The sequence below is a fragment of the Aspergillus japonicus genome (assembly GCF_003184785.1).
Source record: "Aspergillus japonicus CBS 114.51 unplaced genomic scaffold BO86scaffold_4, whole genome shotgun sequence".
Lineage (NCBI taxonomy): Eukaryota > Fungi > Ascomycota > Eurotiomycetes > Eurotiales > Aspergillaceae > Aspergillus > Aspergillus japonicus.
Window position 1 is genome coordinate 693,408 of NW_020291641.1, and position 22,062 is coordinate 715,469.

The window sequence follows — 22,062 nt, forward strand, 5'->3', positions numbered from 1 at the left end:
GTGGGCGAAGAAGGAGTGGGCGAAGAAGGAGTGGGCGAAGAAGGAGTGGGAGAAGAAGGATTGGGAGAAGAGGGAGAGAAAGAAGGAGAAGAAGGAGAAGAAGAAGCTCCAGAACTACCAGACATCTCCACACTCGAAGGGCTCACCTGCACCAAATTCGGAGGCATCGTGGATTCCAAAGGTGCCCTTCTCGGCGAGCTGGTCGAGGGTGATGCCAAGAAGATCTTCCGTGGAAAGTATCAGCTCGATGACCAAGGCCAGTTCTGGGATCAGCGCGGGAAGGTTGTGGGCAAGGCGAGGCCTCTCCCGGTCGAGGAAGACGAACTTGGTCCGTTCGCCGACCTGGGTGATCTGCATGTAGCCGAGGATGGGTGGGTTGTGAATGAAGAAGGCCGACGGGTAGGCCAGGTGGTCGAAGGGGACGCGCGGAAACTCCGCGGCCGTGCAGTCGACGAGGATGGCGATATCCTGGATCGGCGAGGAAATCCGTTGGGCCGTGCAGAGCCGTGGGAAGAGCCAGAAGAGGCCGAGGGTGAGGAGGCTGAGGAGCCAGAGGAAGAAGGAGAGGATCTGTCGATGTTGGCCGGTAAAAAGGTGAATAAGCTAGGCAACATTGTCGACGATGCTGGTGTGATATTCGGAAGGCTGGTAGCTGGAAATCCACGCAAGCTGGCTGGCAAGTCGGTGGACGAACAGGGTCAAGTGTGGGACTCAGCAGGCCGCGTCGTCGGCCAAGCAGAGCTTCTCCCAGCTGAAGAACGAGACCGGCCTGAGGGGCCCTTCTCTGGCCTCGAAGGCTTGGTGGTTGGCAAGGATGGGTTGGTGATCGATGAGAACGGTGACACTGTCGGGCGCTTGGTGAGTGGGGATCCTCAGCGTCTGCGTGGGCGTGCCGTCGACGAAGACGGGGAGATTCTCGACAAGTCAGGCAATGCGATCGGCCAGGCTGAACCGTGGAGCCCTGAAGAGCCAACCCGCGAAGTCAGCCCCATGGCTGGTCGGAAAGTGAACCGTGATGGCGAGGTTCGTGATGAGAATGGCAATGTGATCGGCAAGCTGACCCAAGGCGAACTCTCCAACTTGATCGGTCGGACTGTCGACGAAAACGGTTATGTGGTTGACAATGATGGTAACAAGATCGGTGAATGCACCCTCTTGGAGAACATCCCCCCTGAGCCGGAGCCGGAGTCTGAGCCTGAACCTGAACCGGAGCTGTCGCCCGAAGAACGTGAAAAACAGGCCCGTGAAGAAAGGGATCGAGAGCTGGCAAAGAAGATGGCTTCCATTGTACAGCAGACGCTGGACTCGATTGAGCCCTTGTGCAAACAGATCACTCAGGTAAGCGAAGACTCTTGAACAGATCGGCTTGTAAACCATTTGGGTTACTAAACCTGTTTGATTCGATAGCATATTGAGCGAGCCAACAGCACTCCCAAGGAGGAGCTAGACGAAGAGCAGCTTGTCAAGCAGGTCAAGCCGCTGATCGAAGAGGCCGGTAATGGCTTGCAGGAGTGCAAAGGTGCTCTCCGGGCGTTGGACCCCGATGGTCAGATTGCTGCTCAAGCCAAAGCGCGCAGTGCATCGCAAGAAGCTAGCCCCGAGGAGCATCATCTAGCTGAGTTGCTCAAAGACCTGACTCGGGTGGTGGGAGAAACGATTGAGAGAGGAAAGGCTCTGATCGCTGATATGCCCCATGCTAAGAAGAAGATCAATCCGCTGTGGACTTTGTTGTCCGAGCCCTTGGTTCAGATCATCGCCGCGGTGGGACTCTTGCTGAGTGGTGTGCTCGGTCTCGTCGGCAAACTACTCAACGGGCTCGGACTGGGGAATCTCCTGTCGGGCTTGCTGGGTGGCTTGGGGGTCGACAAGCTGCTGGAAGGGCTGGGCTTGGGAAAGATAACAGAGGGGCTGGGGCTCGGTGGTAAGAAGTGACTGATCGGTCAGAGGCCGAATGAGACTGTTCTGATCATGCCAGGCAAACTCCGTTATCTCTCAGTTTACTTGCTTCTTCTCGTTCTGTCATTCTTGTATCTTACCAGTGACATGTTCGCCTCAATTTCAAGCATATGAGTCCATAATAACTCAAGACCAAGTTCGTCGTAAGGATCGTGAGCCTAACCATGCCGTCGGGCTACTGCTGCTAGGAAAGCCGCACTCATAGCGGAAAGCACCAGAAACAGTAAAAGAAAGGCGCCGCCCCAGAATGTCCACCACGCTCTAGCATCTCTCCGATCAACCCACAATTGCTTGAGTGTTTTTGGCTGTTGTGTGTCAAGATATGTTTTGAGTCTTCGCAAGCGGGGACCGAAGTACTCGTAGTGTAAAAAAGCCTGATTGGGACGGACATCATGCTGGAAGATCGAAGTGATCATGAATTTGATGTCTTCCGGGTAATACGGAGCGCGAGAGTGGATTTCTTGCATGGATTTGGGAGTGATCTTATTCTGGTCAAAAGAGCCAACACCCTTGATCCTTGCGGCTGAACCAGCGATGTCAAACGCCGCCTGGATTGTCGGTGGCAGAGAGCAGCGGTGGAAATTCTCCAATATGCGTTTGACCGAGGGCCTTCTCACATCGATCTCGAAAGTTCCAGGTAGTGTTGTCTTAGTACCAAGTCGCTCGCTGACTTCAATCCTCCTAGCCGGCCAAGGAACTTCTTCGGATTTGTTTACCTTTCTCAACTGCCCCAGGCCTCCATTCGACGAAGGTCTGAACAATAGAGCATAGGTTTGGGACAGCTCATTGTAGATAGGATCGAGGTAGTCCTTTTTCTGAAGATCCCGGCCGTTGTAGAAAAAAGTCGGATGAGCGAAAACCCGAATCGCATTCCGCCCGGCGAAGATTTTCAGATGATCATCCAGGCAATCCGTCCATTCAATATTCAGTCCACCGAAGTCTTGCAGGTACTGAACTGTGAAAGTATCCGCTGCAAAGGTCGGGCTTGAAGCTTCATCTAGTGGAAGCTCTTTGACCGGCTCTATGCTTATCATCACGCTGCGATGAGACTTGACCATTTCGAAAATCTTGTAAATTGGCTCGTCTTTGTGTCTGAGGTAGAACGTGAGAGATAGCGGGTCTCGAATCTCGCGGAACTGGGACTCGAACTCCAACGCCGTCAGGCAATCGTATACAAGATGATGTTGGTACCAAAGAATCTCGGGCTTGTCGGGGGCGGGCTGTGATAGTATATGCCGAGCATAGCATCGATCCAGGAGTTCTTGGAGGGTCATTTCATTGGGACCGCCAAGTCTGGAAAGTCGCAGTGTCCGCCCGACTTCGATCAACACCCGGAGCGTTTGGTCGGCATCAAAGTAGCGACAGTCAACACATACGCCATCTCGGCATTCGAGGGCATCATTCCGTCGAGCTTCCATGCGAACAAGAATCGAAAGCAGGCGAGGGAGGCGAGAGTATTCGAATGCTGCTCTCGAGGTGTCCAGTGGGCCAAAAATGCGGTTCATCCGATGAGGTTCGATGGCGAAGAGCCCTTCCAGGAGCGTGTCACGGTAGCGGGAGAGGACTTTGGCATCGAACAGGATGTCGTCGTTTCCATGCCATCCGAGCGTGCGGTAGATGGTAGGAAACTGATCAAACGCCGCTTCGTACGCACTCTCCATGGTTTGCCTTTCTGCGGGTGTGGATTTGTGCTCCTTCCAGAAGTCTAAGGGTGTCAGAATCTATGTTTACCTAGTGAAGACCAACATACCCGTATATTCCGCCATGTTAGCCTCATTCTCTGCATCAATCTCCTCCGGTGACATCAACTGCACTGGTTTTGATGGAGGAGCATGCTTGGGCCGTCCATTCTGGATCTCCTCGTTGAGTGCGCTGAGAATCGGATCATTCTGTCTGGCTTGTTCTCGAACTCTGCTCGGATCGCGTCTCTCATTCGCCTGGTCGATCAATTTGATCAGAGCTTTGATCGAGTCTGTCAGGTCCCGCACAGCAGCCATGGCGACTTCGTCGGATGCGACGGGCTGGCTCGGTTCTAGAATTGAGGAATCCATGGTTGTTACCGGGGGAAGTGGGGGAGGCAGAAAGAAGCATCAGGCAACAACAGAGCTAACTTATGATGCAATGCAATCGGCCTGTTAGCGCTTATCGCCGGCTACACATCAACCCTCCAATCCTCCTCATCTTCACCACTACCATATGGCTAACAGCTATCCATCACCCATATAACCATAAACCACGTGGCCAACATGACCTCACTGGTTACCATACAAGCCCACCATCCTCAATCCACCGACACCTCCCCCCCTCAATCCTCATCCTCCACAATCTCCTCATACATCACATCCGTCCTCAACGTATATTTAACCCCGCGCACCACCGGCTCCCCCGCATGCAACAGATCATTCTGCTGAAACACCAACACCGACCCAACCCTCGGAAGCACCTTAACCACCTCATCCTCCTCCCTCTCGACCTCCAACCGCCTCACAAACGACGTCGCCCCGCCCACCAAGCCCCCCTCCCCATCAACATCCCCACTCCCCTCCCCATTCAAATACACATGCACCGTGAAGAAAGACCGCTCCCGCCGATCCGGCGTGGTATACCACGCATCCCAGTGCGGCCGGAAGAACTCGCCGCCCTCGTACCGCAGGAAGCGCAGCCGCTCGTTGAGCCGCGTGAGCCGGTAGCGCCGGCGCGTCTGCAGCGTCACGCGCCAGGCGTCTTTCCCCAGCGTGTCGATGGCAAACTCATCCCGCAGGAAGGGGAGCAGCCGGTCGCACAGCTTCCGCGCCAGCTCCGGCGCGTCGAGGATGATGCGGCCGCAGTTGCGCGTGTCCGGGCGGAGGATCTGTTCGCCGGCGCCGACGTTGAGCATGGCGCGCTCCCATTGGGGGGTGGGGGACGTCCCCCGGGTGAGGGTGCTGGCTTCGGCGAGGCGGAGGAGTTCGGAGCATTCGGATTCGGTGAGGAGGTTGTCGATGGTTGCGGCGAAGAGGTGGCGGTAGTGTGGGAGGGGTGGCGTGGTTTGCGTGAAGTCGATGCGGTGGGCGGTTGCGTTGGGGGGTGCGGTTGGGGGGAGGAAGGTGGCCATTTTTCGAAGGGCTTTGGGGGTATTGTGGGGTTCTTGGTTGTAGTGTAGCTTTTTGATCGCGAGTTGGGTGTGTTCGGGATTGATATACCAGGTAAAAGGTAAGTATGCGGGCTATATACGGCTGACGAGGCTCGCAAGGCTGACACTTGCCCCTGCTACCCAATCGCTGTTGACGCGGTGCGTAGTCTGTCGACTTTTATTATATGGGCGGGATGATGTTCAGCATGAAGCTAAAAGGTACAGTCAACGTGGTAGGTCTGGGAAATTGGTGTTTAGTGGGTCAGAGGGGCGTCTGTATGAAGTGGACAGTAGTATTCTCTTTGGTAGGTTGGCCAGTTCTCAATAGCAGCACAACAATAAATTTGGTACATATAACCAAGACCTTAAGCACAATACATCCACCAAGCATGTTAGCTCAGGGGAAGAGCGCCGGGCTCATAACCCGGAGGACCCTGGATCGAAACCAGGACATGCTAAGTATCTCTTTTTGTTTTTTTGGCCGCCAGCTAGCATAATCCTTTTTTCTCGTTTCTCCTTTTTGTTTTATTATTTGTGTGTCATTATTTTCAATACTCTAGCTGATCTCAGTTTTTCAAGCCGATATGATCCGGCCTTCAGTCTTGGTGGATTTGGGAAAACTCCGATCGCAGTCGAGCTTGAAAAGTTCACCCAACCCCCCTGGATTTATATATTGAGCAACACCAACCTTAACATTGCAATACCTAAATTGTTAATAGGACACTGTTTGAACCCCCCCCCTCCAATATTAAATCTAGTCTACCAATGTACTCAGCTTGTAAATCACAGTTTAGACCTAGATATCGTATTCAAGGATATATTAACTGGGCTGAACCCCTGCCAAGTGAGAACAATACCCCCGCGCCCAACAATAGCCACCAGTAGTCCAAGAAGATCCCTTCCCAGAACACCCGCTCTCATATTGCGTTTGCAGGGTATAGTTGCTACCCCCAATGCTCAATTCAACAAGCGGCTCCCGTGGCGCAATGGTAGCGCGTTAGACTTCTAATCTAAAGGCTGCGGGTTCGAGACCCGCCGGGAGCTTCTCTTTTTGCACCTGATAGTTTTTGTCCCGTCTATCTTGGCATCTATCTGTGTTGCGGCGGATAGAAGAAAGGAAGGCTGTTTTCCATGGGACTGTTGTGCAACCATGTCGGCACTCGGCAGACGACGTCGTTGTGCCGTCAGTTGTTCCAGTTTGTTTGATCGGGTGTCTGTCTCACTGTTGGTATCCAATCATCTCGCATTCTTTTGTTTGGTGTTGTCTCATTACATCAGTAAGTGCATAGTGTTTTTGTTTTGTGTGTCTAGATCCATGACTGCAGCATAGCACTATTGGCTGGCACGACTCCATTATTTTGCTCTACACGGACTTGTATACAATTGGATCAAATTTGAAATATAGATATACAGAATGATAACAATATGTACACATGATTATAATGCCTTAAGCAATCACCCCCGCACAATGTAGAACCCATTCATCGCCATCTGCTTCTCAACCGCACCGGCATTCGGCCCCCGCACCCCAATCCAATGCAGAGGCACGTTCTCCACCATCCTCTGCCCCTGGTACCTGATCTTCGTGACCCCATTGCGGGTTCTTTGCACCCAGGTGTCAGCTTGTCCATTCCCATCGCCACTATCACGCAGACCATGCCCCTCGACACCCCAAGCAGGATGCCCCAGCACCTCCTGTGCATACGCCACATCACACGCATCCGCTATCATGACCGCCTCGGCCGCCGCATCGCGCGCCGCCTGCAGCTCTCTTTCCGTGTTGCCGGTCGCGGGCGGCAGGTCTGGACGGAGATAGCCCATGATCCGTACCTGGAGACGTGACTGTGGTGTAAGTGGCGGAGAGTCGTCCAAGAAACGGATGGTGGTCTCCTTGCTCCGGGCGCGCGAGAGGTTCACCCGTGCGTCCAGGGCGGGGTTATACGAGAGGATTGAGAGGATCATGCCCTGCCACTGGTAGTCGTGAGGGGACGAATGTGCTGATTCCCCGGGTTGAGGTACCTGCGCAACAGATTGGCAGACCCGCGCCCAGCCGAAGAAAACCCCGTGGTATTGATCCTGAATCATGTCGGGGACTTTGCCCAGCCGGTGCCTGGTTCCATCCCCACCCGCTGCGGGTTCCACGCGCGATGCCATAAAGTCCACAGGGAATGGTGGCTGAGGACCAAGATCCAAGGAGCTAGGCTGGTATGTTCCCGCCGCTGAATGGTTGTTGGTGGTGGGCCCCAAGCCAACGGACACCAACGAACTCACGCGGTCGCCGGCCCCGCTCATCGAGTACGCCGTCTCGGCGGCCGTCTGCGCCTTCCAGCTCGGCTTGTACGGCTGGATTCGATCCTGGACCGCGGCGGTCACGGGGGCGATGACGGCCTCGGCGGCCGTCTGAACGTACATTCCGAGAACCATCGCGCCCACCTCCAAGGGCATGGTGGTGAGGCTGGCGCCCCGGCACGAGCTGGGACTCAGTGATGTGGACAGGACTCGGAAGACCGGGCTGTAGCAGAGTCCCTTCTTCTTGCCATTCCCACACAGCACGAGTTGGAAGTAGCCATCGCCCGCCTCGGCGGGGATCCTCGCCACAATGGTCTCTCGCAGATGGTGCGTTTCGCGAACTTTAGGTGGTGCCTTTTTGCGGAATTTCGCAATGTCGCGCTGCCACGCGCGCTCATCCGCGGGCTCCACCTGCGTCGCCTGGACCGCATGGGAGGGCGTCACGTCGACCCAGTCATCGGTAAGCCGCAGAAGGGCCTTGGTGCGCATGCCTGTCTTGCCGGTCCATCCCTTGGCTTGCAGATAGAGGGTGCGATCGGCCGGAAGGGGTGAGTCGGAGAAGATGGAGATGGTCACGGAGGTGGTGCTGCCCCGGAAGAAGACCACACCGGAGGAGTGGCGTAGAATGGTATAATGTTTGGTACTTTCCGCAGGGTGATTGAGTAGCCCGCCTAGAAAGTGGCGCGCTTCACCGTAGGCTTTCTGCGCGACCGAGAGATCCGTGGTGGTGCGGGGGAGGCTCGGAGCGGGGGATGTTGCTGGGGCGAGATTCTGGATGGTAGTTGCAGCGCGGGTGGGGATGGTCTGTGATGGCGGGGGATGCGGTGGCCGTGGTGATGGTGATCGCATAGGAGTGTATGGAGGTGGTGGTGTATCTAGGAGTGGTGGCTTCTCCGAGGGAGTTGGTGTCGGGCATGGCGAGATCCTGATAACACCACGGATAGTGCCATCATTGTCAGCTTGCGAAAGAGGCTTGCGCTTGATTTGGTGGTGGTTCAGCATAGTAGATGTCCATTTGAACAACAATGAAAGGGGCCGCCTGGAGCTAAGATATTGCAACCAAGCCCCTGAAGTCCCCTGAAAGGATCGGAGTCGTGATGTCGATCGGAAGCGGCGGAGGTGCTGACTCAGCGCCTAGACGAGGGTGAAGGATTGTGTCTCGGAAATGTATGAATTGATGTATGGAGTGAAACAATGACTCCGGAGATGTTCGATTCTCTTAAGATGGTTGATGTCACTGCATTGGGGAACCATGGTTGGCTGACTGCGGCAACATCCCGTAGATCAATTTGTTAGTAGCATGAACTGCCAACATCTGACGGGGGCTTACATTCGAAAATCCCGAGCGAAAAGTATCTCTCAAGAGCTAATGCGAAGAAGACTACTGCTCGAGTACGGCCATGACGAGAAAGTCGACAGCACAGATAGATTTGGTGTTGAGTTCCTGGTTCAGCAAGCAGCTATGTAGGAAAGAAGGGGGATAGGCGAACCATGCTATAGGTAGCAGAGGGAGGTGTAAAACTGATGTGATTGGTCTTCATCTAAATGGTATTAGGCGGCGTGAGAAGAATGAGAAGATATCATGTGTCATGCAAGATGTCCTCAGTGTAATGTTCAAGGTCAAAATAGTAGCAGTAGAGAGGAAGTTGATTGTTAAGAGCAGGGAAAATGTCGGGGAGAGCTTCATGCGCTTATCGATAAGCATGAATGACCAGACATCATTCCACATTCCAGCTGTGCGATGATGTGCAGCTGCATTCCGATATGACTCAAAAACCGGGTTCAACCAGCTGAATTGATCGAAAGGATCACAGATCCATGTGAGAGTTTGTTCCTGTCGTGCTGACCCAGTTCCAAGCACATCAACAATGATCTCCGCAATCGGAACTGCACTCCTCAACCCGCACGAGGACGATAAGCCAACAGACGATAAGCCAACAAGCGACAAGTGGACAGCCGAAAGGGTGGCTGGCAGTGACGTCTTCCCGTTCGCATGCCCACCTCCTGTTCCTATCCATATCCTCTCTCTCACAGTACCCCTTCTCTATCTCTAACCCCAACTCTCCAACCTCCAGACCTCCCCCTGACCGACAACCTCATCGCCTCTACCTACATTCACACCCACACCCACACCCACACCCACACCCATAGCCCAACATGGCCTCGTCCACCCCCGAGACCGAAGCCCCAGCCCCCACACCCACCCTCGACACCATCGCCCAGGTGCTCCAACACGACACCCGCGTCAAGCTGGCAGGCGTGGACGTCGACGGCATGCTGCGCGGCAAGCTGGTCTCCAAGAAGAAGTTCCTCTCGATCGTCGCCGACGGGTTCGGGTTCTGCTCCGTGATCTTCGGGTGGGACATGCACGACCGCACCTACTTCAAGGAGCTGGCGATCAGCAACAAGGAGAACGGGTACCGCGACCTGGTCGCCGTGCCGGACCTGCGCAGTTTCCGGCGCATCCCCTGGGAGAACAACATCCCCTTCTGCCTGGTCAGCTTCCTCGATCCCGACACCAGGGAGCCGGTGTGCGCGTGTCCGCGGGGCCTGTTGCGCACGGCGCTGGGGCCGGTCGAGGCGGCCGGGTATCGCGCAATGGCGGGAGGTATGTCTACCCACATCGGATCGAACAATGCTTTCTTTTTTTCTTTTTTTTTTTTTTTTGCTGTCGGATGCGCGGAGCTAAGATGAAGGAATAGCGGAGTATGAGTTCTACCATTTCCGCGCGCCCAGCAGTCATGCAGACCCCAAGCAGAACGCTTCCGCGACCGCCACCTTCCTCAAGGAGAACCCCGTCGAAGCGTTGCCGTCGTTGACGGAGGGGATGTTCGGGTACAGTCTGACGCGGCCGACGCATAACCAGGAGTATTACTATGGGGTGTACGATGCGTGCGAGCAGTTCAACTGTGAGATCGAGGGGTGGCATACCGAGAGCGGGCCCGGGGTTTATGAAGCGGTACGGGCCCTGCCCTACTGTTCCGCAGCGGACAGAACCACCCGCGCTCTGCGCCGTGCTGACAATGGCTACTAGGCGCTTCAATTCGGCGAAGCCAAAGAAATGGCCGACAAAGCGGGACTCTTCAAGTAGGCCATACTCCGCTGCATTCCAGCTGCAACCCCCGGACTAACCATCGTAGATACGTGGTCAAATCGCTGGGCACAAAACACGGCATCACGCCGACGTTCATGGCCAAGCCGCGCGAAGGGCTCCCCGGCAACAGCGGGCACATGCACATCTCGCTCGTCTCGCCAGACGGAACCAACGCCTTCCACCGGTCGACCCCGGACCCGGCCCCGCCGTACGCGGACGTCGCCCACCTGTCGGACCTGGGCCGGCACTTCCTGGCGGGGATCCTGGCCGGGCTGCCGGACGTCATGCCGCTGTTCGCGCCGACGGTGAACTCGTACAAGCGGCTGGTGGAGAACTTCTGGGCGCCGGTGACGGTCTCGTGGGGGCTGGAGCACCGCGCGGCGTCGGTGCGGGTGATCGCGCCGCCGACGGCCAGCCCCAAGGCGACGCGGCTGGAGGTGCGCGTGCCGGGCGCCGACGCCAACCCGCACTTCGTGCTGGCGGCCGTGGTGGCGCTGGGGTGGCGCGGCGTCGCGCGCAAGCTGGCCCTCCCCGTGCCGCCGCTGTCCAAGGGGGCGGAGATGGGCGGCGCCAGTGATCCGGGCGTGCGGCTGGCCAAGTCGCTGCGCGAGGCGGTGGGCGCGTTCCGGCGCGAGGGGAGTGTCGCGCGCGAGGTGTTCGGGGATGCGTTCGTGGAGCACTTTGGCGGGACGCGCGAGCACGAGTGTCGGCTGTGGGAGGAGGCGGTGACTGATTGGTAGGTTCTGTGGCTTCTGATTCTGTGAGCGGTGCTAATGTGGTCGTAGGGAGGTGAGGCGGTATATCGAGACGGTTTAGTTGGTTGTCGATAGAGCGGGTCAAATGAAGGCATGGTGGAGGATAGATCCACAGGTTACGAGACACGACTACAGATATCATTGACTTTTTGTTCGATACATCGGTTATTGAATATGATGCTAGGGATAGACCCTACCGTTTTAAGCACACCCAGACTGACTAGAACAACTCATAGAGGAGGTGGCTAACCACAAGCCACTAACCTCCATTGATAACACCTTGCCCCCACACCTAATCTTAATCAGATAACCCAAGACCCAACCAGCAACTTCCCAACTACACCCAACTACGAACACAGTACTCCGTACCCTACCACCACCTCACCACACCTCCAACTCAAAACCATGCAAACGAAGAATAATTCATTATAAACAAGTGGCCGGGCCTGAACCCCCAACCAAGATTCATATACATATCCATTATCAATCATCACTCCCTTCCCCACATCCCCCAGATTATAAAACACTCATTCAACCGTCCACATCCCCACGCTCCATCTGAGACAAACGAGTTAGACCAAACGAGGAGTTTAGATATACTCCCAAGCAGCGGCACTCCCATTGCGACCAACCGCCAACGCATCAAAGCCCAGACAGTCGCCAACATTCCCCGAGGGAACGGTAGCGTTGCTCCAGGCCGCAAAGACCTGCCACTTGCTAGCCGTAACAGCAGCGGCACCCGCGGCGGGGGTGGCAGACGGGGAAGCGGCGGACGACGAGGCAGCCGCGGCGGGGACCGGGCAAGCGATCAGGCCGCTGTTGGGCAGGGTCCAGTACCCGAAGGTGGTGTCGGCCTTCTGGGAGTAGCTGAAGGCGCCGACGACGGAGCCGGCGGGGACGTAGGCGGAGTGGGGCTGGGTGAAGGCCAGGGCGCCGCTGGGGGCGATGTAGACCTGCTGGCCGCCGGGGACGGAGACGTCCTTTTCGTCTGGTTAGTCTTTTGGTCTGATTTGATAGGGTTGGTTGGGGGAGGGAGGGGAGGAGGGGCAGAGGGGCAAGCAACGTACCAAAGAGTTGGCACCGGCATCGAACACGGTCTCAGTGCCGGGCGGGCAGGCGCCCAGCTCGGCGACCTGGTCCGGGCAGTAGCTGGAGGCGTTCTGCAGACCCAGGTAGAAGCCCCCGGAGGCGGCGTTCAAGGGCAGCAGGTGCACGGGCGAGCCCGAGCGGGCGGACATCACCGAGAACGAGTTGTAGTTGGCCTGCGCCTGCTGGGTTTGCGGCAGAGCCGAGACCCCGGCGGCGGCGGAGAGGAGGGCAAGGAGCTTCATGGTGGTGGTGGTGGTGGTGGTTGGGAGGGGGTGTGTGTGTGTGTGTGTGCTAAAGATCCTCAGTAGATGGTTTGTTTGGATTGTGTAGATACGGAGAAAAATATCCTGGGGAAGGAAGAAAGGTCTTTATATGCCAATCTGTCCCTTGTGCCACTGGACTTATTCATGAATCGTGGCTAACTAGCAACTCTACTGCTATGCTGGTTTAGCAACGCGATGAGTGAAACATCCCCACTCCATCTGCTGATCAGCGGAGCGTGTCTCGGGGACATTCCCCCTTCAGTCACATTGGGGACTGGTTGACCAGGTTTCACTCGCCTTCGTATTGATGATTAGGCACTGCAGTTTTGCTGTCCGTGGGAAGTTGGGGAATGGCCGAACAATGCCCCAATTCCCCCCAGTTCCCCCCAAATGACATTCTGTTTAGGTTATCATTCATCAGCAACCGTCTTACCCGTAACCCGACCCGAAGCTGCCGCTGGACCCTGTGGATCCCTTCACACAAAGTACTATTTTAAGCAATGACATCATTCGCTGCTTCGCTTCTGGCGCAGTCAGTCCCAGTCCCAGTCCCACGGCTAAACTCGATCGATGCATCGATGCCTGCAGAATATTCACGAACACCTCCAACTAAAACTAGTCTAAGACATCACAAACAAAAAAAACCAGGCAACCCCAAAAGTCGGCAATTTATCTATTTACATATACGAATGCTAACTTCATGCAATGCAACTGTAGAATGTTTGAATGTCTCGGATTCCGCCGAATTTCGCCGAGTTTCCCCTCCAATGTCCTTGCGACGGTGCCTTTCTGCCTCAGGTCGAATGTGTGTCTCACTACTAATCATCACAATGTACTACTCATGTACTCGGCACCATTCCCAATGGGCAACGGACTCATCACGAATATCAGAAACATTCAATATCCCCCTCGTAAAGGCAGGTCGCGTGAGCTCTGTCCAACCCAGATCGCAAACTCGCCATCCGGCATCACCCAATTCTGCTCCCGCACGCTCCAGTAACTCAGGTCCTTCCGGGTCAACGTCATCGCCACCGTTTGCCTCTCCCCGGCCTCCAGCGCGACCTTGGTGAAATTCCGCAGCACGCGCGACGGAAACTCAATCGGCTCAGGCATCCGCTCCAGCTTCACCTTGCTGGACCGCCGCGCCCCCTCGTGCACCTCCACCCAGTCGCCATCCTCGGTCACGTCCCCAGGGAATGAGACATACACCTGCACCACGGTCTGCCCGGCCCGCGGGCCTGTGTTGCGCACCTCAACCTCGACATTCACCACCTCGTCATAGAGCGATGGATTCCCGCCCAACCCTCCGCCAGCGGGCGATAACGGCTGCGGTCGGTCGTACCCCTCCGGGTAGTGCGTGTAGTTGGCTGCCGCGGTGCCGTCCATCGACGTGAGGTACGGATAGATGAACTGAGGGACCGCCCGGAACTCTGCAGGGAACAGCACCGACTCATTGCGTGGAGGCTCCGCGTCGTACTCGGGGGGGAAGACGGTCTGGGGCGGTCGAGACGCCGGGAGGCGGGACTTGGACTGCAGCCCCTGGACATGAAGATCGGCAAGCTCAAACGTCGTGTACGACAATCCAAACCCGAACTCGAATCGTGGCGTGACGTTGTGTCGATCGAAATACCGATGATCAATATACAGCCCGTCCTGGAAATCTACCTGCGGCACGGGTGCATTAGGCTCATACAAGACCTGCGCCCCGGGTCCGTAGTCTTCCAGACTCTTGCCGACCGTGTACGGCAGCCGCCCACTGGCATCGACCACGCCAAACAAGACGTCCATCAACGCATTGCCGCTCTCTTGACCAGGCAGATGGGCGAAAAGCACGGCATCAACCCCTGGCAGATCGATCCACGATTCCACCACGACAGGACCCACCGCATGCACCACCACCACGGTCGGCCCAGCGCAGTTTCGCGCGACTGTCTCGATCAGCGTGTCGCCGCCCTTCTGCAGGAACAGGTTATTGCGGTCGCCGTGAATGCCGCCCGCGGAGATGAAGCCTTCGCCCGAGTCGGCATTGGCGAACACCAGACAGAGATCCTTGTCGGCCACCTCCGCCGGCATCACCGCGTTGCGGAGGTAGGGGCTGAGTTCGATCTCCGTCTCCCAGGCGGACTGCAGAGCCTCAAAGGGGTTGACCAGATACGGGAACTCGGCCGTGCCGCTGCCCCAGCCCATCGCCAAGGTTCCTTGGTTGCACCCGCGATCGGCGCAGGCGTTGGGACCCTGTGCCGGGCCCGCATCATCGCCGTAGACACCCACGCGAAACACGGCTCCCGTCTCGGTCGTGGGGCGGCGGGACAACGGGAGGGTCTGACGGTCATTCTTTACGAGCACAATCCCCTCGGTCGCAACCTTGCGCGCGATGATCCAGTGGGCATTGTCGCCCTCGCCTTGCGCATTAATGAAGCGATTCACCACACCGTAGGTCTCGTCACTGGGGGATCCCTGATAGATCCAGCCAACCTCGTCGTTGGTCCAAGAGGAAAAGTTGGGACCACCGTTCCCTTCAGGCGGAGGTCGCTCCCACGTGTCTTGGCCTAAGTGGTACCAGGCAGCTACGATGCGAGTGACCATGTCGTTCAATCGCTCCATCGGGACCGAGGTGTTAAGCACGGCACGAGTCAGCTCTGATCCCCAGAGCGACTTGCCGTCCGCCCAGTGAAGACCGTCGCCGGGCATGCTCATGTCAAGCCCGCCTAGAGCGCTATTGATGCCCGAGCGCTGAGCCAGCCAGTCGGACTGCACGAAGCCCTGGAAACCTAGTTCGTCCTTGAGGATCCCATTCAGCAGCTTGCTGTTCTCACAGGCGTGGCTGTTGTTCACCATCTGGTACGAACACATGACACTGGCGACATCGGCCCGGATGGATTCCGCGAAGGGCCAAAGAAAGACCTCATGTAGCGCACGGTCGTTGATGTTGGATGACAGGGCCGTTGCGATGCCCCACTCGTAGGGCTGACGGAAATGTTCCTGCTCGTTCATAATGTAGTGCTTAGCCGTAGCCATCACCCCGGTGCTCTGAATGCCGCGGATAGTCTCCGCGGCCGCCACACCCTGCAGAACCGGGTCCGCCCCAAACGCTTCCCAATTGCGACCACCAGCAGGCATCATCCCCAAGGGGCCCATAGAAGGACCGAGAAGCACATTGACACCTTTGGTGCGCGCTTCCTCGCCCAACGCCACGCCCCGCTGGCGGATCAACTCGCGATTCCAGGTCGCGCCGGTGGTGATTCCAGCAGGGAAGGCAGAGATCAAATCGGCATAACGTAACCCCAATGGCCCGTCCTGCAGACACAATGAGGGAAACTTGACGAATTCGGCGGGCGCTGTGTTGCGGTTCAAAGTTAATCTCCACGTAGTCACCAAGCCAGGGTATTCCGGTTACGACGAACCTGTATTCCCCACACACATGCCCATCTGCCATCCAACGCCCGTCGTGATGTTGATCTTCTCGATGAGCGTCATATTCCGCACCAACAATTCCGCCCTGCGGTAATCATCGGCCCAATCCTCTAGCGCACCACCCTGCGGCGTCGGGAACCATGATTCGGAGGGAGGCATATCCTGCACAAACGAAGCAAACCACAATTAGCCGGCATTTTCTGACACCTGTCGCTACCATGTAACCAACGAGGAATAGAACTCACCACCTCCACCCTCCCCGTATCCCACCCACCCCGCGCCGCAAACCGCAAAAACACCCACACCAACGCCCCCAGCACCACCACGACCACGAGCAGCGCACGACACCAGACCTTCCGATAATAGTATTTCGTCGTGGTCGTCCACCCCCACCCCATATGCGGCGTATGCTTCTTGAACGTCGACGACCGCCTCCGATGGTGCCGCCCCTTCGAGCCTCCCTTCCGCAACCCCACATCCGAGCCGACGGAGCGCGCATCGCTGTCGTCGCTGTCCCCCTCCTCGTCGGAGAGTTCGAACTGATGCGCCGCGGTCAGGAGCTCGCGTTCCGCGGCGGTGATGGAGGAGAGGTAGGCTTCGACGTCCGAGGGGCGGGCGCTGTTGTTGGTGCTGGAAGGGTAGGCGTAGGCGGGTTTGGATGCGGTGGAGCTGTGGCGGCTGTGGGTGTTGTCGATGCGGCGGAGTTTGATCTGGCTGCTGCTGCTCCTGTTGCTGGCGCTGCCGCCGGTACTGTGATTGCGGGGGGTGTCGTTGTCGTCATCGGAGAAGTCGGAGAGGGTGAATCGGTCGTCGAGGTCGGCGGAGGGTGAGGATTCTTCTTCGGGGATCGGGGCGAAGGAGGAGAGTGATTTGCGGGAGGGCGCGTCTTGTTTGAGGTGGTCCCGGTAGGGAGGAGGAGGGGGGCCCGGGTTGGAGGGCATTGTTGGCGGAATTTTAGATTATGAACCAGTGGTAGAGGATCATGGATCAGATGGATGCAAACGAATGTGAAGTTGCACAGGAAGAAGAGGACATGTCAGAAAAAGGAGAGCAAAGAATTGCATTGATTCAGGGGAGGGGGAGAGGGAGATGGAGAGGGAAACGAAGGGGATGGAGGTATGGGGATTGGATGATGAAGGAGGGAGGAAGTGGACTGGGGAGATTGGGAGTTGTGGGAGTTGTGACAGTTCGCAGGTTCTGGCCAGGGGATTGTCACCGCAAGCTTTCTGGCATTGGTTCCTGCCGCGGGCAACCCGCGCCCGGTGGAGTCGAAACTGGGGCTGCATGACGACAACTTTGTGTATGGTATTGACGGAGTAAGTTACCGTAAGTTACAGCAAGCTGCTACGTATCTTGGATTCAAGTGCGTTCCCATACGGAAATTCAAAAACCATAACGGAATGGATGCTCTATGCTGAGAATCTCGTCTACAGCTCTATATACTCATGGACAGTCATCAAGCAAACAAAAAGGTCTATAAGCCAATCCAGCAATCATCGCGGTCATTCACTCTCTACTCCTCATCGTCCGTGTCCGGAGGCTTGGGAGTACCCTTGGGACTCTGCAGCCACTCCAGGTGACGCAGACGACGACGCGCCTCGCGCTCCTTCATCTGCGCACGAGTCATCTTCTTCTTCTTGCGAGCCTTGAACTTCAACTCTCCCTCTTCCGCTCCCGAGTTGACCGCCGAGGCGGCGGCACTGGTGGTGGCCGAGTTGGCCGCCGTGCTGCCGGGCTGAGGGGTGCTGGTGGCACTGTCCTCGAAACGATCGAGAGCAACAGCATTGTTGGTGCGGCCAACGATGCGACCGTCGGCAATGTGCAGCTGTTCGGGGCACAGCGCACCCACGAACTCTTCGTTGTGAGAGATCATGACGACACCACCCTTGAAGTCCCGAATGGCAACCGCCAAACCACCGAGGGAATCACGATCCAAGAAGTTAGTGGGCTCGTCCAGCACCAGCAAGTGAGGGTTGTTCCACATGGCTCCAGCCAGCACAACCTTGACCTTCTGACCACCAGACAGACCAGAGATCTGGTTGTGAGCGGCAATCTCGGGGTCCAGACCGACATCCTCAAAGTGCTTGGCAATGATCTTCGGCTCGAGGATACGGAAACCAAGACCCTCGCGGGATGCCTCGTGGTCGTCGAACTCCTGCACCAGCTTGGCGAAGCCCAGCTCGGTAAGGGTTTCACGAGAAATCATGGTATTGTGCTTGGGAAGAAGACCGATCCATTTACTAGACAGCATGTTAGCGATATGTAGACGATCCCACATGACACCACGACTTACACTTCATATTGGAAGGACTTCTTCCACTTCTGACGACCCATCAGAGCCTCAATGCGACGAGGTCCACGGCCATCACCCAGATCCACAGGCTTCTCCAGCTGTGCCTTGTCCTGCTCGGTCAGGATGCGGGTCTGCTTCAAGTGCACTTCACGGTCATCACCGTTGGCGTAACGCCACTGCAGGTACTGGCTGGGAGTCTTCTCCAAGTGCATCTCGACGTGCTCCAAAGCGTGCTGCTTGATGTAACCGATACGGAGGTTGGGGTGCTTCTCGACCTTACCGGTTTGCGGGATGGTCTCACCCGTCAACATCTTGATGAAGGTCGACTTACCCGCACCGTTACCACCGATGATAGCGACACGCGAAGACAGGGTCAACGACAGCGAGGCGCCCGTCAGCGAGGGCTTGCTGGCTCCAGGGTAGGTGTAGGAGCAGTCGGTCATCCGGAGAATGGAGCGGGTGTTGGACTTGATACCGGAGAGGATACCGGGAGGGGGGAACTTGAACTGAACATTGCTGGCGGACAGGGTGTAGTAGCTCTTGGCCTCAGGCTTGACCTTGACAAAGCTGCGCGGATGGTTAGTGATTGTCAAGTGAAACGGGATAAAAGAACACTTACTCGGCCAGGTTACCCTTGTAGCAAACCAGCTTCTTCTGCTCGTAGTGGTAGATGTCGGTACAGACCTCATCCAAGAAACCAGAGTCGTGGGAAACGATCAAACTGGTGATCTCAGTGTGAGCCTTCAGGTACTCCTGAAGCCACTTGACGTTGGCGACGTCCAAGTGGTTAGTCGGTTCATCCAGCAAGAGCACATCGGCCTTGAGCAACATGGCACGGGCCAAAGCCAGCTTCATCTTCCAACCACCAGACAGGGATCCGACGCGCTGGTTCTGACGACCCTCCGGACCATCGGTGAAGCCGAACTCCAACAGAACGTTACGGACGTGCTCTTCACCCTCTGCAGCAATCTTGGGGTCCTTCACAACGAACTCATAAATGCTCAAATCGGCATCCTCACCCTGGTTGTGCTCGACGAAGCAGGTGCGGACGACATCCTGCGGGGGGAAGCCCTCCAGTTTGTCGTTGGCGATACTGCGCATGAGAGTGGACTTGCCCGCACCGTTGCGGCCACACAGACCATAACGGTGTCCCTTCAGCAGACGAAGGTTGGTGTGCGACAGCAGCAACATACCACCGTAGGCCAGAGAGAAGTTGGCGTTGACAATTTCAACCTCGTTGGGGTCTTCGGGCTCGGGGCGACCATACTTGCGGTGATCCTCCTCAATGAAGTGGGCCTCCAGGGCTGCCGCGACTGCGTCGTGCTTATCCTCCGCCAAGAGACCGCGCAGGTAAGGACCGACGCAGGCGGGAATGCGGTCAAGCATGCGGCAGTTGACATCCTCGCGAACCATCTCCGAGACGTAGTTCTTGGCGAGCTCGAACAGAGTCACCAGCTCGGGGTGGGCCAGGCCGCCTTGCTCCTGGATCTTAGCCTCCAAGACGGCGCGAACCTCATCGGGGGTGATCTTAACGACCACGCCGGCAGCAACGTCCTTATCGGCCATGGCCTTCTCGATGACGTCCAAAGCACGGGTGGCGAGCTCACGCACCTCAGGAAGAGAGGCGCGGTCCTTGACGCGCTGCACACCAGGCTTCAGCTTAGGCAAGAAGGTACGAGCCTCAGCGGGGTCGTGGACCAGCTTGGTCAAGTTCTCGACGACGACAACGGTCTGGCGGAGGGTCTCCTGGGGGGTAGTGGGGGCGTTGAGCGAGCGTTCGAGAAGGGGGGTGAGCAGGGCGAGAACGGGGGAGGTGACAATGGCGACGAAAGTGGTCTGGGACAAGGCATGGATGGCCTTTTGCAGGGTCTGCTCGGAAGGCTGCTCCATGGTCTTGATGAGAAGAGGAATCCGGGGGGCGACGTCGTCGTTGGACAGCAGGGTAGTGATGGCGTTCATAGACTTAATGGCCTGCTTGGCGACTTCGTTCTTCAAGTCGTGCATACCGGACTCGACCAAAGGAATCAGGTCCTTGAGGGTCTTGCCCATGGCCTCGCGCAGCAAATCCTTCTCGCGCTCCTCCTCGAGGGAACCCGCACCCATCTGGGCCTTCACGGCCATCTTCTCAATGAGAGCATAGGCGCCGACGAAGCCCTGCCACTTGGCGGTGTTGCGGTTCAGATACGCGGAGAGGGCGGGCAGGAGGCCGTTGGCGAGGGCTTCGGCCTTCAGGCCGGCGAAGAGAGCGTCGATGGCGTACTGAGCAGCCTCACGGACGACAGCACCCTTATCGGCCAGCAAATCGAGGGCGAGGTGCAGCAGACCACCGTCCTGGAGCAGAAAGACGACTTCGCTGAGAGGGTGTTCGCGGGGGAAGCGTTCGAACATGGCGCCGAGGATCAGCATGGAGCTTTCACGGAGAGCGCCATTCTTCTTATCGACGGCGGCCTTCTGGATCTGGGGCAGGATATTGTAGTATGTGAAGCCGGCGACACCAACGCTCTGGATGAGCAGGTTGGTCAGGGCGTAGGCGGCATCGAGGGACTGCTGGGAGGTCTCTGCGTTGAAGATGGTGTGGAGGAGGGAGCCGATCTCCTCGTAGGTGGGGGGGACCCCGGAGGGGGTTTTGGAGACAGCGGTCTGCATGGCGGGGGTGGGAGATTCGGGGTGAGGCATTCTAAATATGCAGGGGGTATTCGATTGTGGGTGAAGGCTTCCAACCAGCACAAGCCGTAAGCCGTGATTTTTGAGGGGGGCGGAGAGGGGCGTTCAGCCTCGTCGGAGCAGGTGTGAGAGAGATAAGAGAAGAAGAAGCTGAATGGAAAGAACTATACAACCACAAATCAAACAACACAGCAGCAATCCTCCTGGAGGATGCGTTCCAAACACCAAAAACACAGAAAAAGAAGAGTGGAGAGGATACACAGCGTCGGATGAAGGAGGAGGGGAACGGGAGAAAACAATGAGATGGGAGAGAAAAATCGAGGCGGGCGGCGGGGGACTTTTTCTCGGGGGCGATGATTGGCTCAAGTGGGCAGTGAAATCTCTGCCTGAGGCGTGGCTGGCGCCAATCAGAGAGATGTGGCTCAGCAGGGACCAGGAAGCCGCTTTTGAAGCCATTGATGATGTAAAGATGTGAGGCGGTGCGCTGATGCCTTACGGCCTGAGTCAGCTGCATATTTGCCGGAGGAATCAGGCAGTAATGGGCCGCCCGGATTGGGCTTACCATTGGGCTTACCCCGCACGGAGAAGAGGGGGGAGAAGATCCACCGTGGACCCAGTGGAGAATGACTAACAATCACTAAAGAAGTGGTCTGACAGAATCACTCAATCAAGGCTACTGCTGGGATATTAGCAGGAAGCATGTTGCCTGTCAAGAAGAGCATACATCAATGTACTTCGTACAATCGGACGGTCTCCAGACACGAGACAAAAGAAAGAGACTTTCCATCCTCATCCGAACCATGGTGCTGATCACCGCCGCAACCCAGTTGGGAGGCTATTGTGAAAGGCTACTAAAGGTAGACCGACGCAATTATTAGGTGATGTGAATTGATGATCGGCGCATCAATAAAGTCGCCCATGATTGCAGGCACATACTTAGTACTAAACATAACACTACCCCTGGCTGTACGGGCGGTGTATGAACTGACCGCATGCAGCCGTCTCCTCTCCCTTGCCTCGGTCGGACTCTCGGTATTGATCTCCGCGTCCAACCGCTCTCATGGCCGAGGCTAGTTAGTCCGACTCAGTTACTTACTGGGTATATCTGCGCCTGTGTCGAGGTAGCCTGAGGG

The 22,062-nt window shown here is 56.8% G+C and overlaps 9 protein-coding genes and 2 non-coding genes across 11 annotated transcripts in view; 5 read left to right on the plus strand and 6 right to left on the minus strand.

Annotated features, from left to right (window-relative positions):
* BO86DRAFT_139835 (uncharacterized protein) overlaps positions 1-1,521 on the plus strand; it is a 2,859-nt gene extending 1,338 nt beyond the window's left edge. Inside the window, exon 2 of the mRNA XM_025666189.1 lies at positions 1-1,521. Within this exon, the coding sequence (XP_025532037.1) occupies positions 1-1,356 (1,356 nt within the window). The 3' untranslated portion in view covers positions 1,357-1,521.
* Positions 1,522-1,548: 27 nt separating this feature from the next.
* On the plus strand, positions 1,549-2,051 carry BO86DRAFT_139901 (uncharacterized protein). The gene is made up of 2 exons (XM_025666190.1): positions 1,549-1,984; positions 2,040-2,051. Exon 1 carries the CDS (start codon positions 1,687-1,689, stop codon positions 1,930-1,932), a length of 246 nt encoding a protein of 81 aa, XP_025532038.1. The 5' UTR covers positions 1,549-1,686; the 3' UTR covers positions 1,933-1,984; positions 2,040-2,051.
* A 9-nt stretch (positions 2,052-2,060) lies between these two features.
* Positions 2,061-4,134, minus strand: BO86DRAFT_139826 (uncharacterized protein). Its single transcript, XM_025666188.1, has 2 exons — positions 3,707-4,134; positions 2,061-3,661 (listed from the first exon to the last, which is right to left on the minus strand). Exons 1-2 carry the CDS (start codon positions 4,005-4,007, stop codon positions 2,115-2,117), a joined length of 1,848 nt encoding a protein of 615 aa, XP_025532039.1. The 5' UTR covers positions 4,008-4,134; the 3' UTR covers positions 2,061-2,114.
* Positions 4,135-4,158: 24 nt separating this feature from the next.
* BO86DRAFT_385686 (2OG-Fe(II) oxygenase) lies at positions 4,159-5,425 on the minus strand. The gene has a single exon (XM_025671162.1). It carries the CDS (start codon positions 5,048-5,050, stop codon positions 4,262-4,264), a length of 789 nt encoding a protein of 262 aa, XP_025532040.1. The 5' UTR covers positions 5,051-5,425; the 3' UTR covers positions 4,159-4,261.
* Positions 5,426-5,454: 29 nt separating this feature from the next.
* On the plus strand, positions 5,455-5,526 carry BO86DRAFT_t36. The gene has a single exon. It is a non-coding gene; the product is annotated as a tRNA-Met (tRNA).
* Positions 5,527-6,040: 514 nt separating this feature from the next.
* On the plus strand, positions 6,041-6,112 carry BO86DRAFT_t37. Its single transcript has one exon. It is a non-coding gene; the product is annotated as a tRNA-Arg (tRNA).
* A 389-nt stretch (positions 6,113-6,501) lies between these two features.
* BO86DRAFT_139930 (uncharacterized protein) lies at positions 6,502-8,637 on the minus strand. Its single transcript, XM_025666191.1, has one exon. The coding sequence runs from the start codon at positions 8,357-8,359 to the stop codon at positions 6,524-6,526; it is 1,836 nt and encodes a 611-aa protein (XP_025532041.1). The 5' UTR covers positions 8,360-8,637; the 3' UTR covers positions 6,502-6,523.
* A 733-nt stretch (positions 8,638-9,370) lies between these two features.
* On the plus strand, positions 9,371-11,415 carry BO86DRAFT_330309 (glutamine synthetase family protein). Its single transcript, XM_025668716.1, has 5 exons — positions 9,371-9,965; positions 10,060-10,316; positions 10,392-10,444; positions 10,498-11,187; positions 11,237-11,415. The coding sequence occupies exons 1-5, from the start codon at positions 9,515-9,517 to the stop codon at positions 11,265-11,267; spliced, it is 1,482 nt and encodes a 493-aa protein (XP_025532042.1). The 5' UTR covers positions 9,371-9,514; the 3' UTR covers positions 11,268-11,415.
* A 133-nt stretch (positions 11,416-11,548) lies between these two features.
* Positions 11,549-12,962, minus strand: BO86DRAFT_139946 (putative IgE-binding protein). Its single transcript, XM_025666192.1, has 2 exons — positions 12,274-12,962; positions 11,549-12,186 (listed from the first exon to the last, which is right to left on the minus strand). Exons 1-2 carry the CDS (start codon positions 12,535-12,537, stop codon positions 11,797-11,799), a joined length of 654 nt encoding a protein of 217 aa, XP_025532043.1. The 5' UTR covers positions 12,538-12,962; the 3' UTR covers positions 11,549-11,796.
* Positions 12,963-13,455: 493 nt separating this feature from the next.
* Positions 13,456-16,137, minus strand: BO86DRAFT_302901 (beta-glucosidase; the record flags this gene model as incomplete). The annotated part of the gene is made up of 2 exons (XM_025667550.1): positions 13,456-15,896; positions 15,963-16,137. Coding segments are annotated over 2 exons (2,616 nt in total), but the record flags the coding sequence as incomplete, so codon positions are not given.
* A 1,219-nt stretch (positions 16,138-17,356) lies between these two features.
* On the minus strand, positions 17,357-21,357 carry BO86DRAFT_353751 (putative mRNA-nucleus export ATPase (Elf1)). The gene is made up of 3 exons (XM_025669543.1): positions 18,885-21,357; positions 18,266-18,832; positions 17,357-18,212 (listed from the first exon to the last, which is right to left on the minus strand). The coding sequence occupies exons 1-3, from the start codon at positions 20,939-20,941 to the stop codon at positions 17,486-17,488; spliced, it is 3,351 nt and encodes a 1,116-aa protein (XP_025532045.1). The 5' UTR covers positions 20,942-21,357; the 3' UTR covers positions 17,357-17,485.
* Between the last annotated feature and the right edge of the window lie 705 nt (positions 21,358-22,062).

Excerpts from the sequence above, each read along its gene's own strand:
- BO86DRAFT_353751 (XM_025669543.1), bottom strand. The coding sequence starts at position 20,941 with ATGCCTCACCCCGAATCTCCCACCCCCGCCATGCAGACCGCTGTCTCC. Across the intron at positions 18,833-18,884 it reads TACAAGGGTAACCTGGCCGA|CTTTGTCAAGGTCAAGCCTG; the intron begins GTAAGTGTTCTT and ends CCATCCGCGCAG. Across the intron at positions 18,213-18,265 it reads AAGTCCTTCCAATATGAAGT|TAAATGGATCGGTCTTCTTC; the intron begins GTAAGTCGTGGT and ends CATGCTGTCTAG.
- BO86DRAFT_139901 (XM_025666190.1), top strand. The coding sequence starts at position 1,687 with ATGCCCCATGCTAAGAAGAAGATCAATCCGCTGTGGACTTTGTTGTCC.
- BO86DRAFT_139826 (XM_025666188.1), bottom strand. The coding sequence starts at position 4,007 with ATGGATTCCTCAATTCTAGAACCGAGCCAGCCCGTCGCATCCGACGAA. Across the intron at positions 3,662-3,706 it reads TAACATGGCGGAATATACGG|ACTTCTGGAAGGAGCACAAA; the intron begins GTATGTTGGTCT and ends TGACACCCTTAG.
- BO86DRAFT_330309 (XM_025668716.1), top strand. The coding sequence starts at position 9,515 with ATGGCCTCGTCCACCCCCGAGACCGAAGCCCCAGCCCCCACACCCACC. Across the intron at positions 9,966-10,059 it reads GTATCGCGCAATGGCGGGAG|CGGAGTATGAGTTCTACCAT; the intron begins GTATGTCTACCC and ends ATGAAGGAATAG. Across the intron at positions 10,445-10,497 it reads GACAAAGCGGGACTCTTCAA|ATACGTGGTCAAATCGCTGG; the intron begins GTAGGCCATACT and ends TAACCATCGTAG.
- BO86DRAFT_385686 (XM_025671162.1), bottom strand. The coding sequence starts at position 5,050 with ATGGCCACCTTCCTCCCCCCAACCGCACCCCCCAACGCAACCGCCCAC.
- BO86DRAFT_139946 (XM_025666192.1), bottom strand. The coding sequence starts at position 12,537 with ATGAAGCTCCTTGCCCTCCTCTCCGCCGCCGCCGGGGTCTCGGCTCTG. Across the intron at positions 12,187-12,273 it reads ATGCCGGTGCCAACTCTTTG|GACGTCTCCGTCCCCGGCGG; the intron begins GTACGTTGCTTG and ends CCAGACGAAAAG.
- BO86DRAFT_139930 (XM_025666191.1), bottom strand. The coding sequence starts at position 8,359 with ATGCTGAACCACCACCAAATCAAGCGCAAGCCTCTTTCGCAAGCTGAC.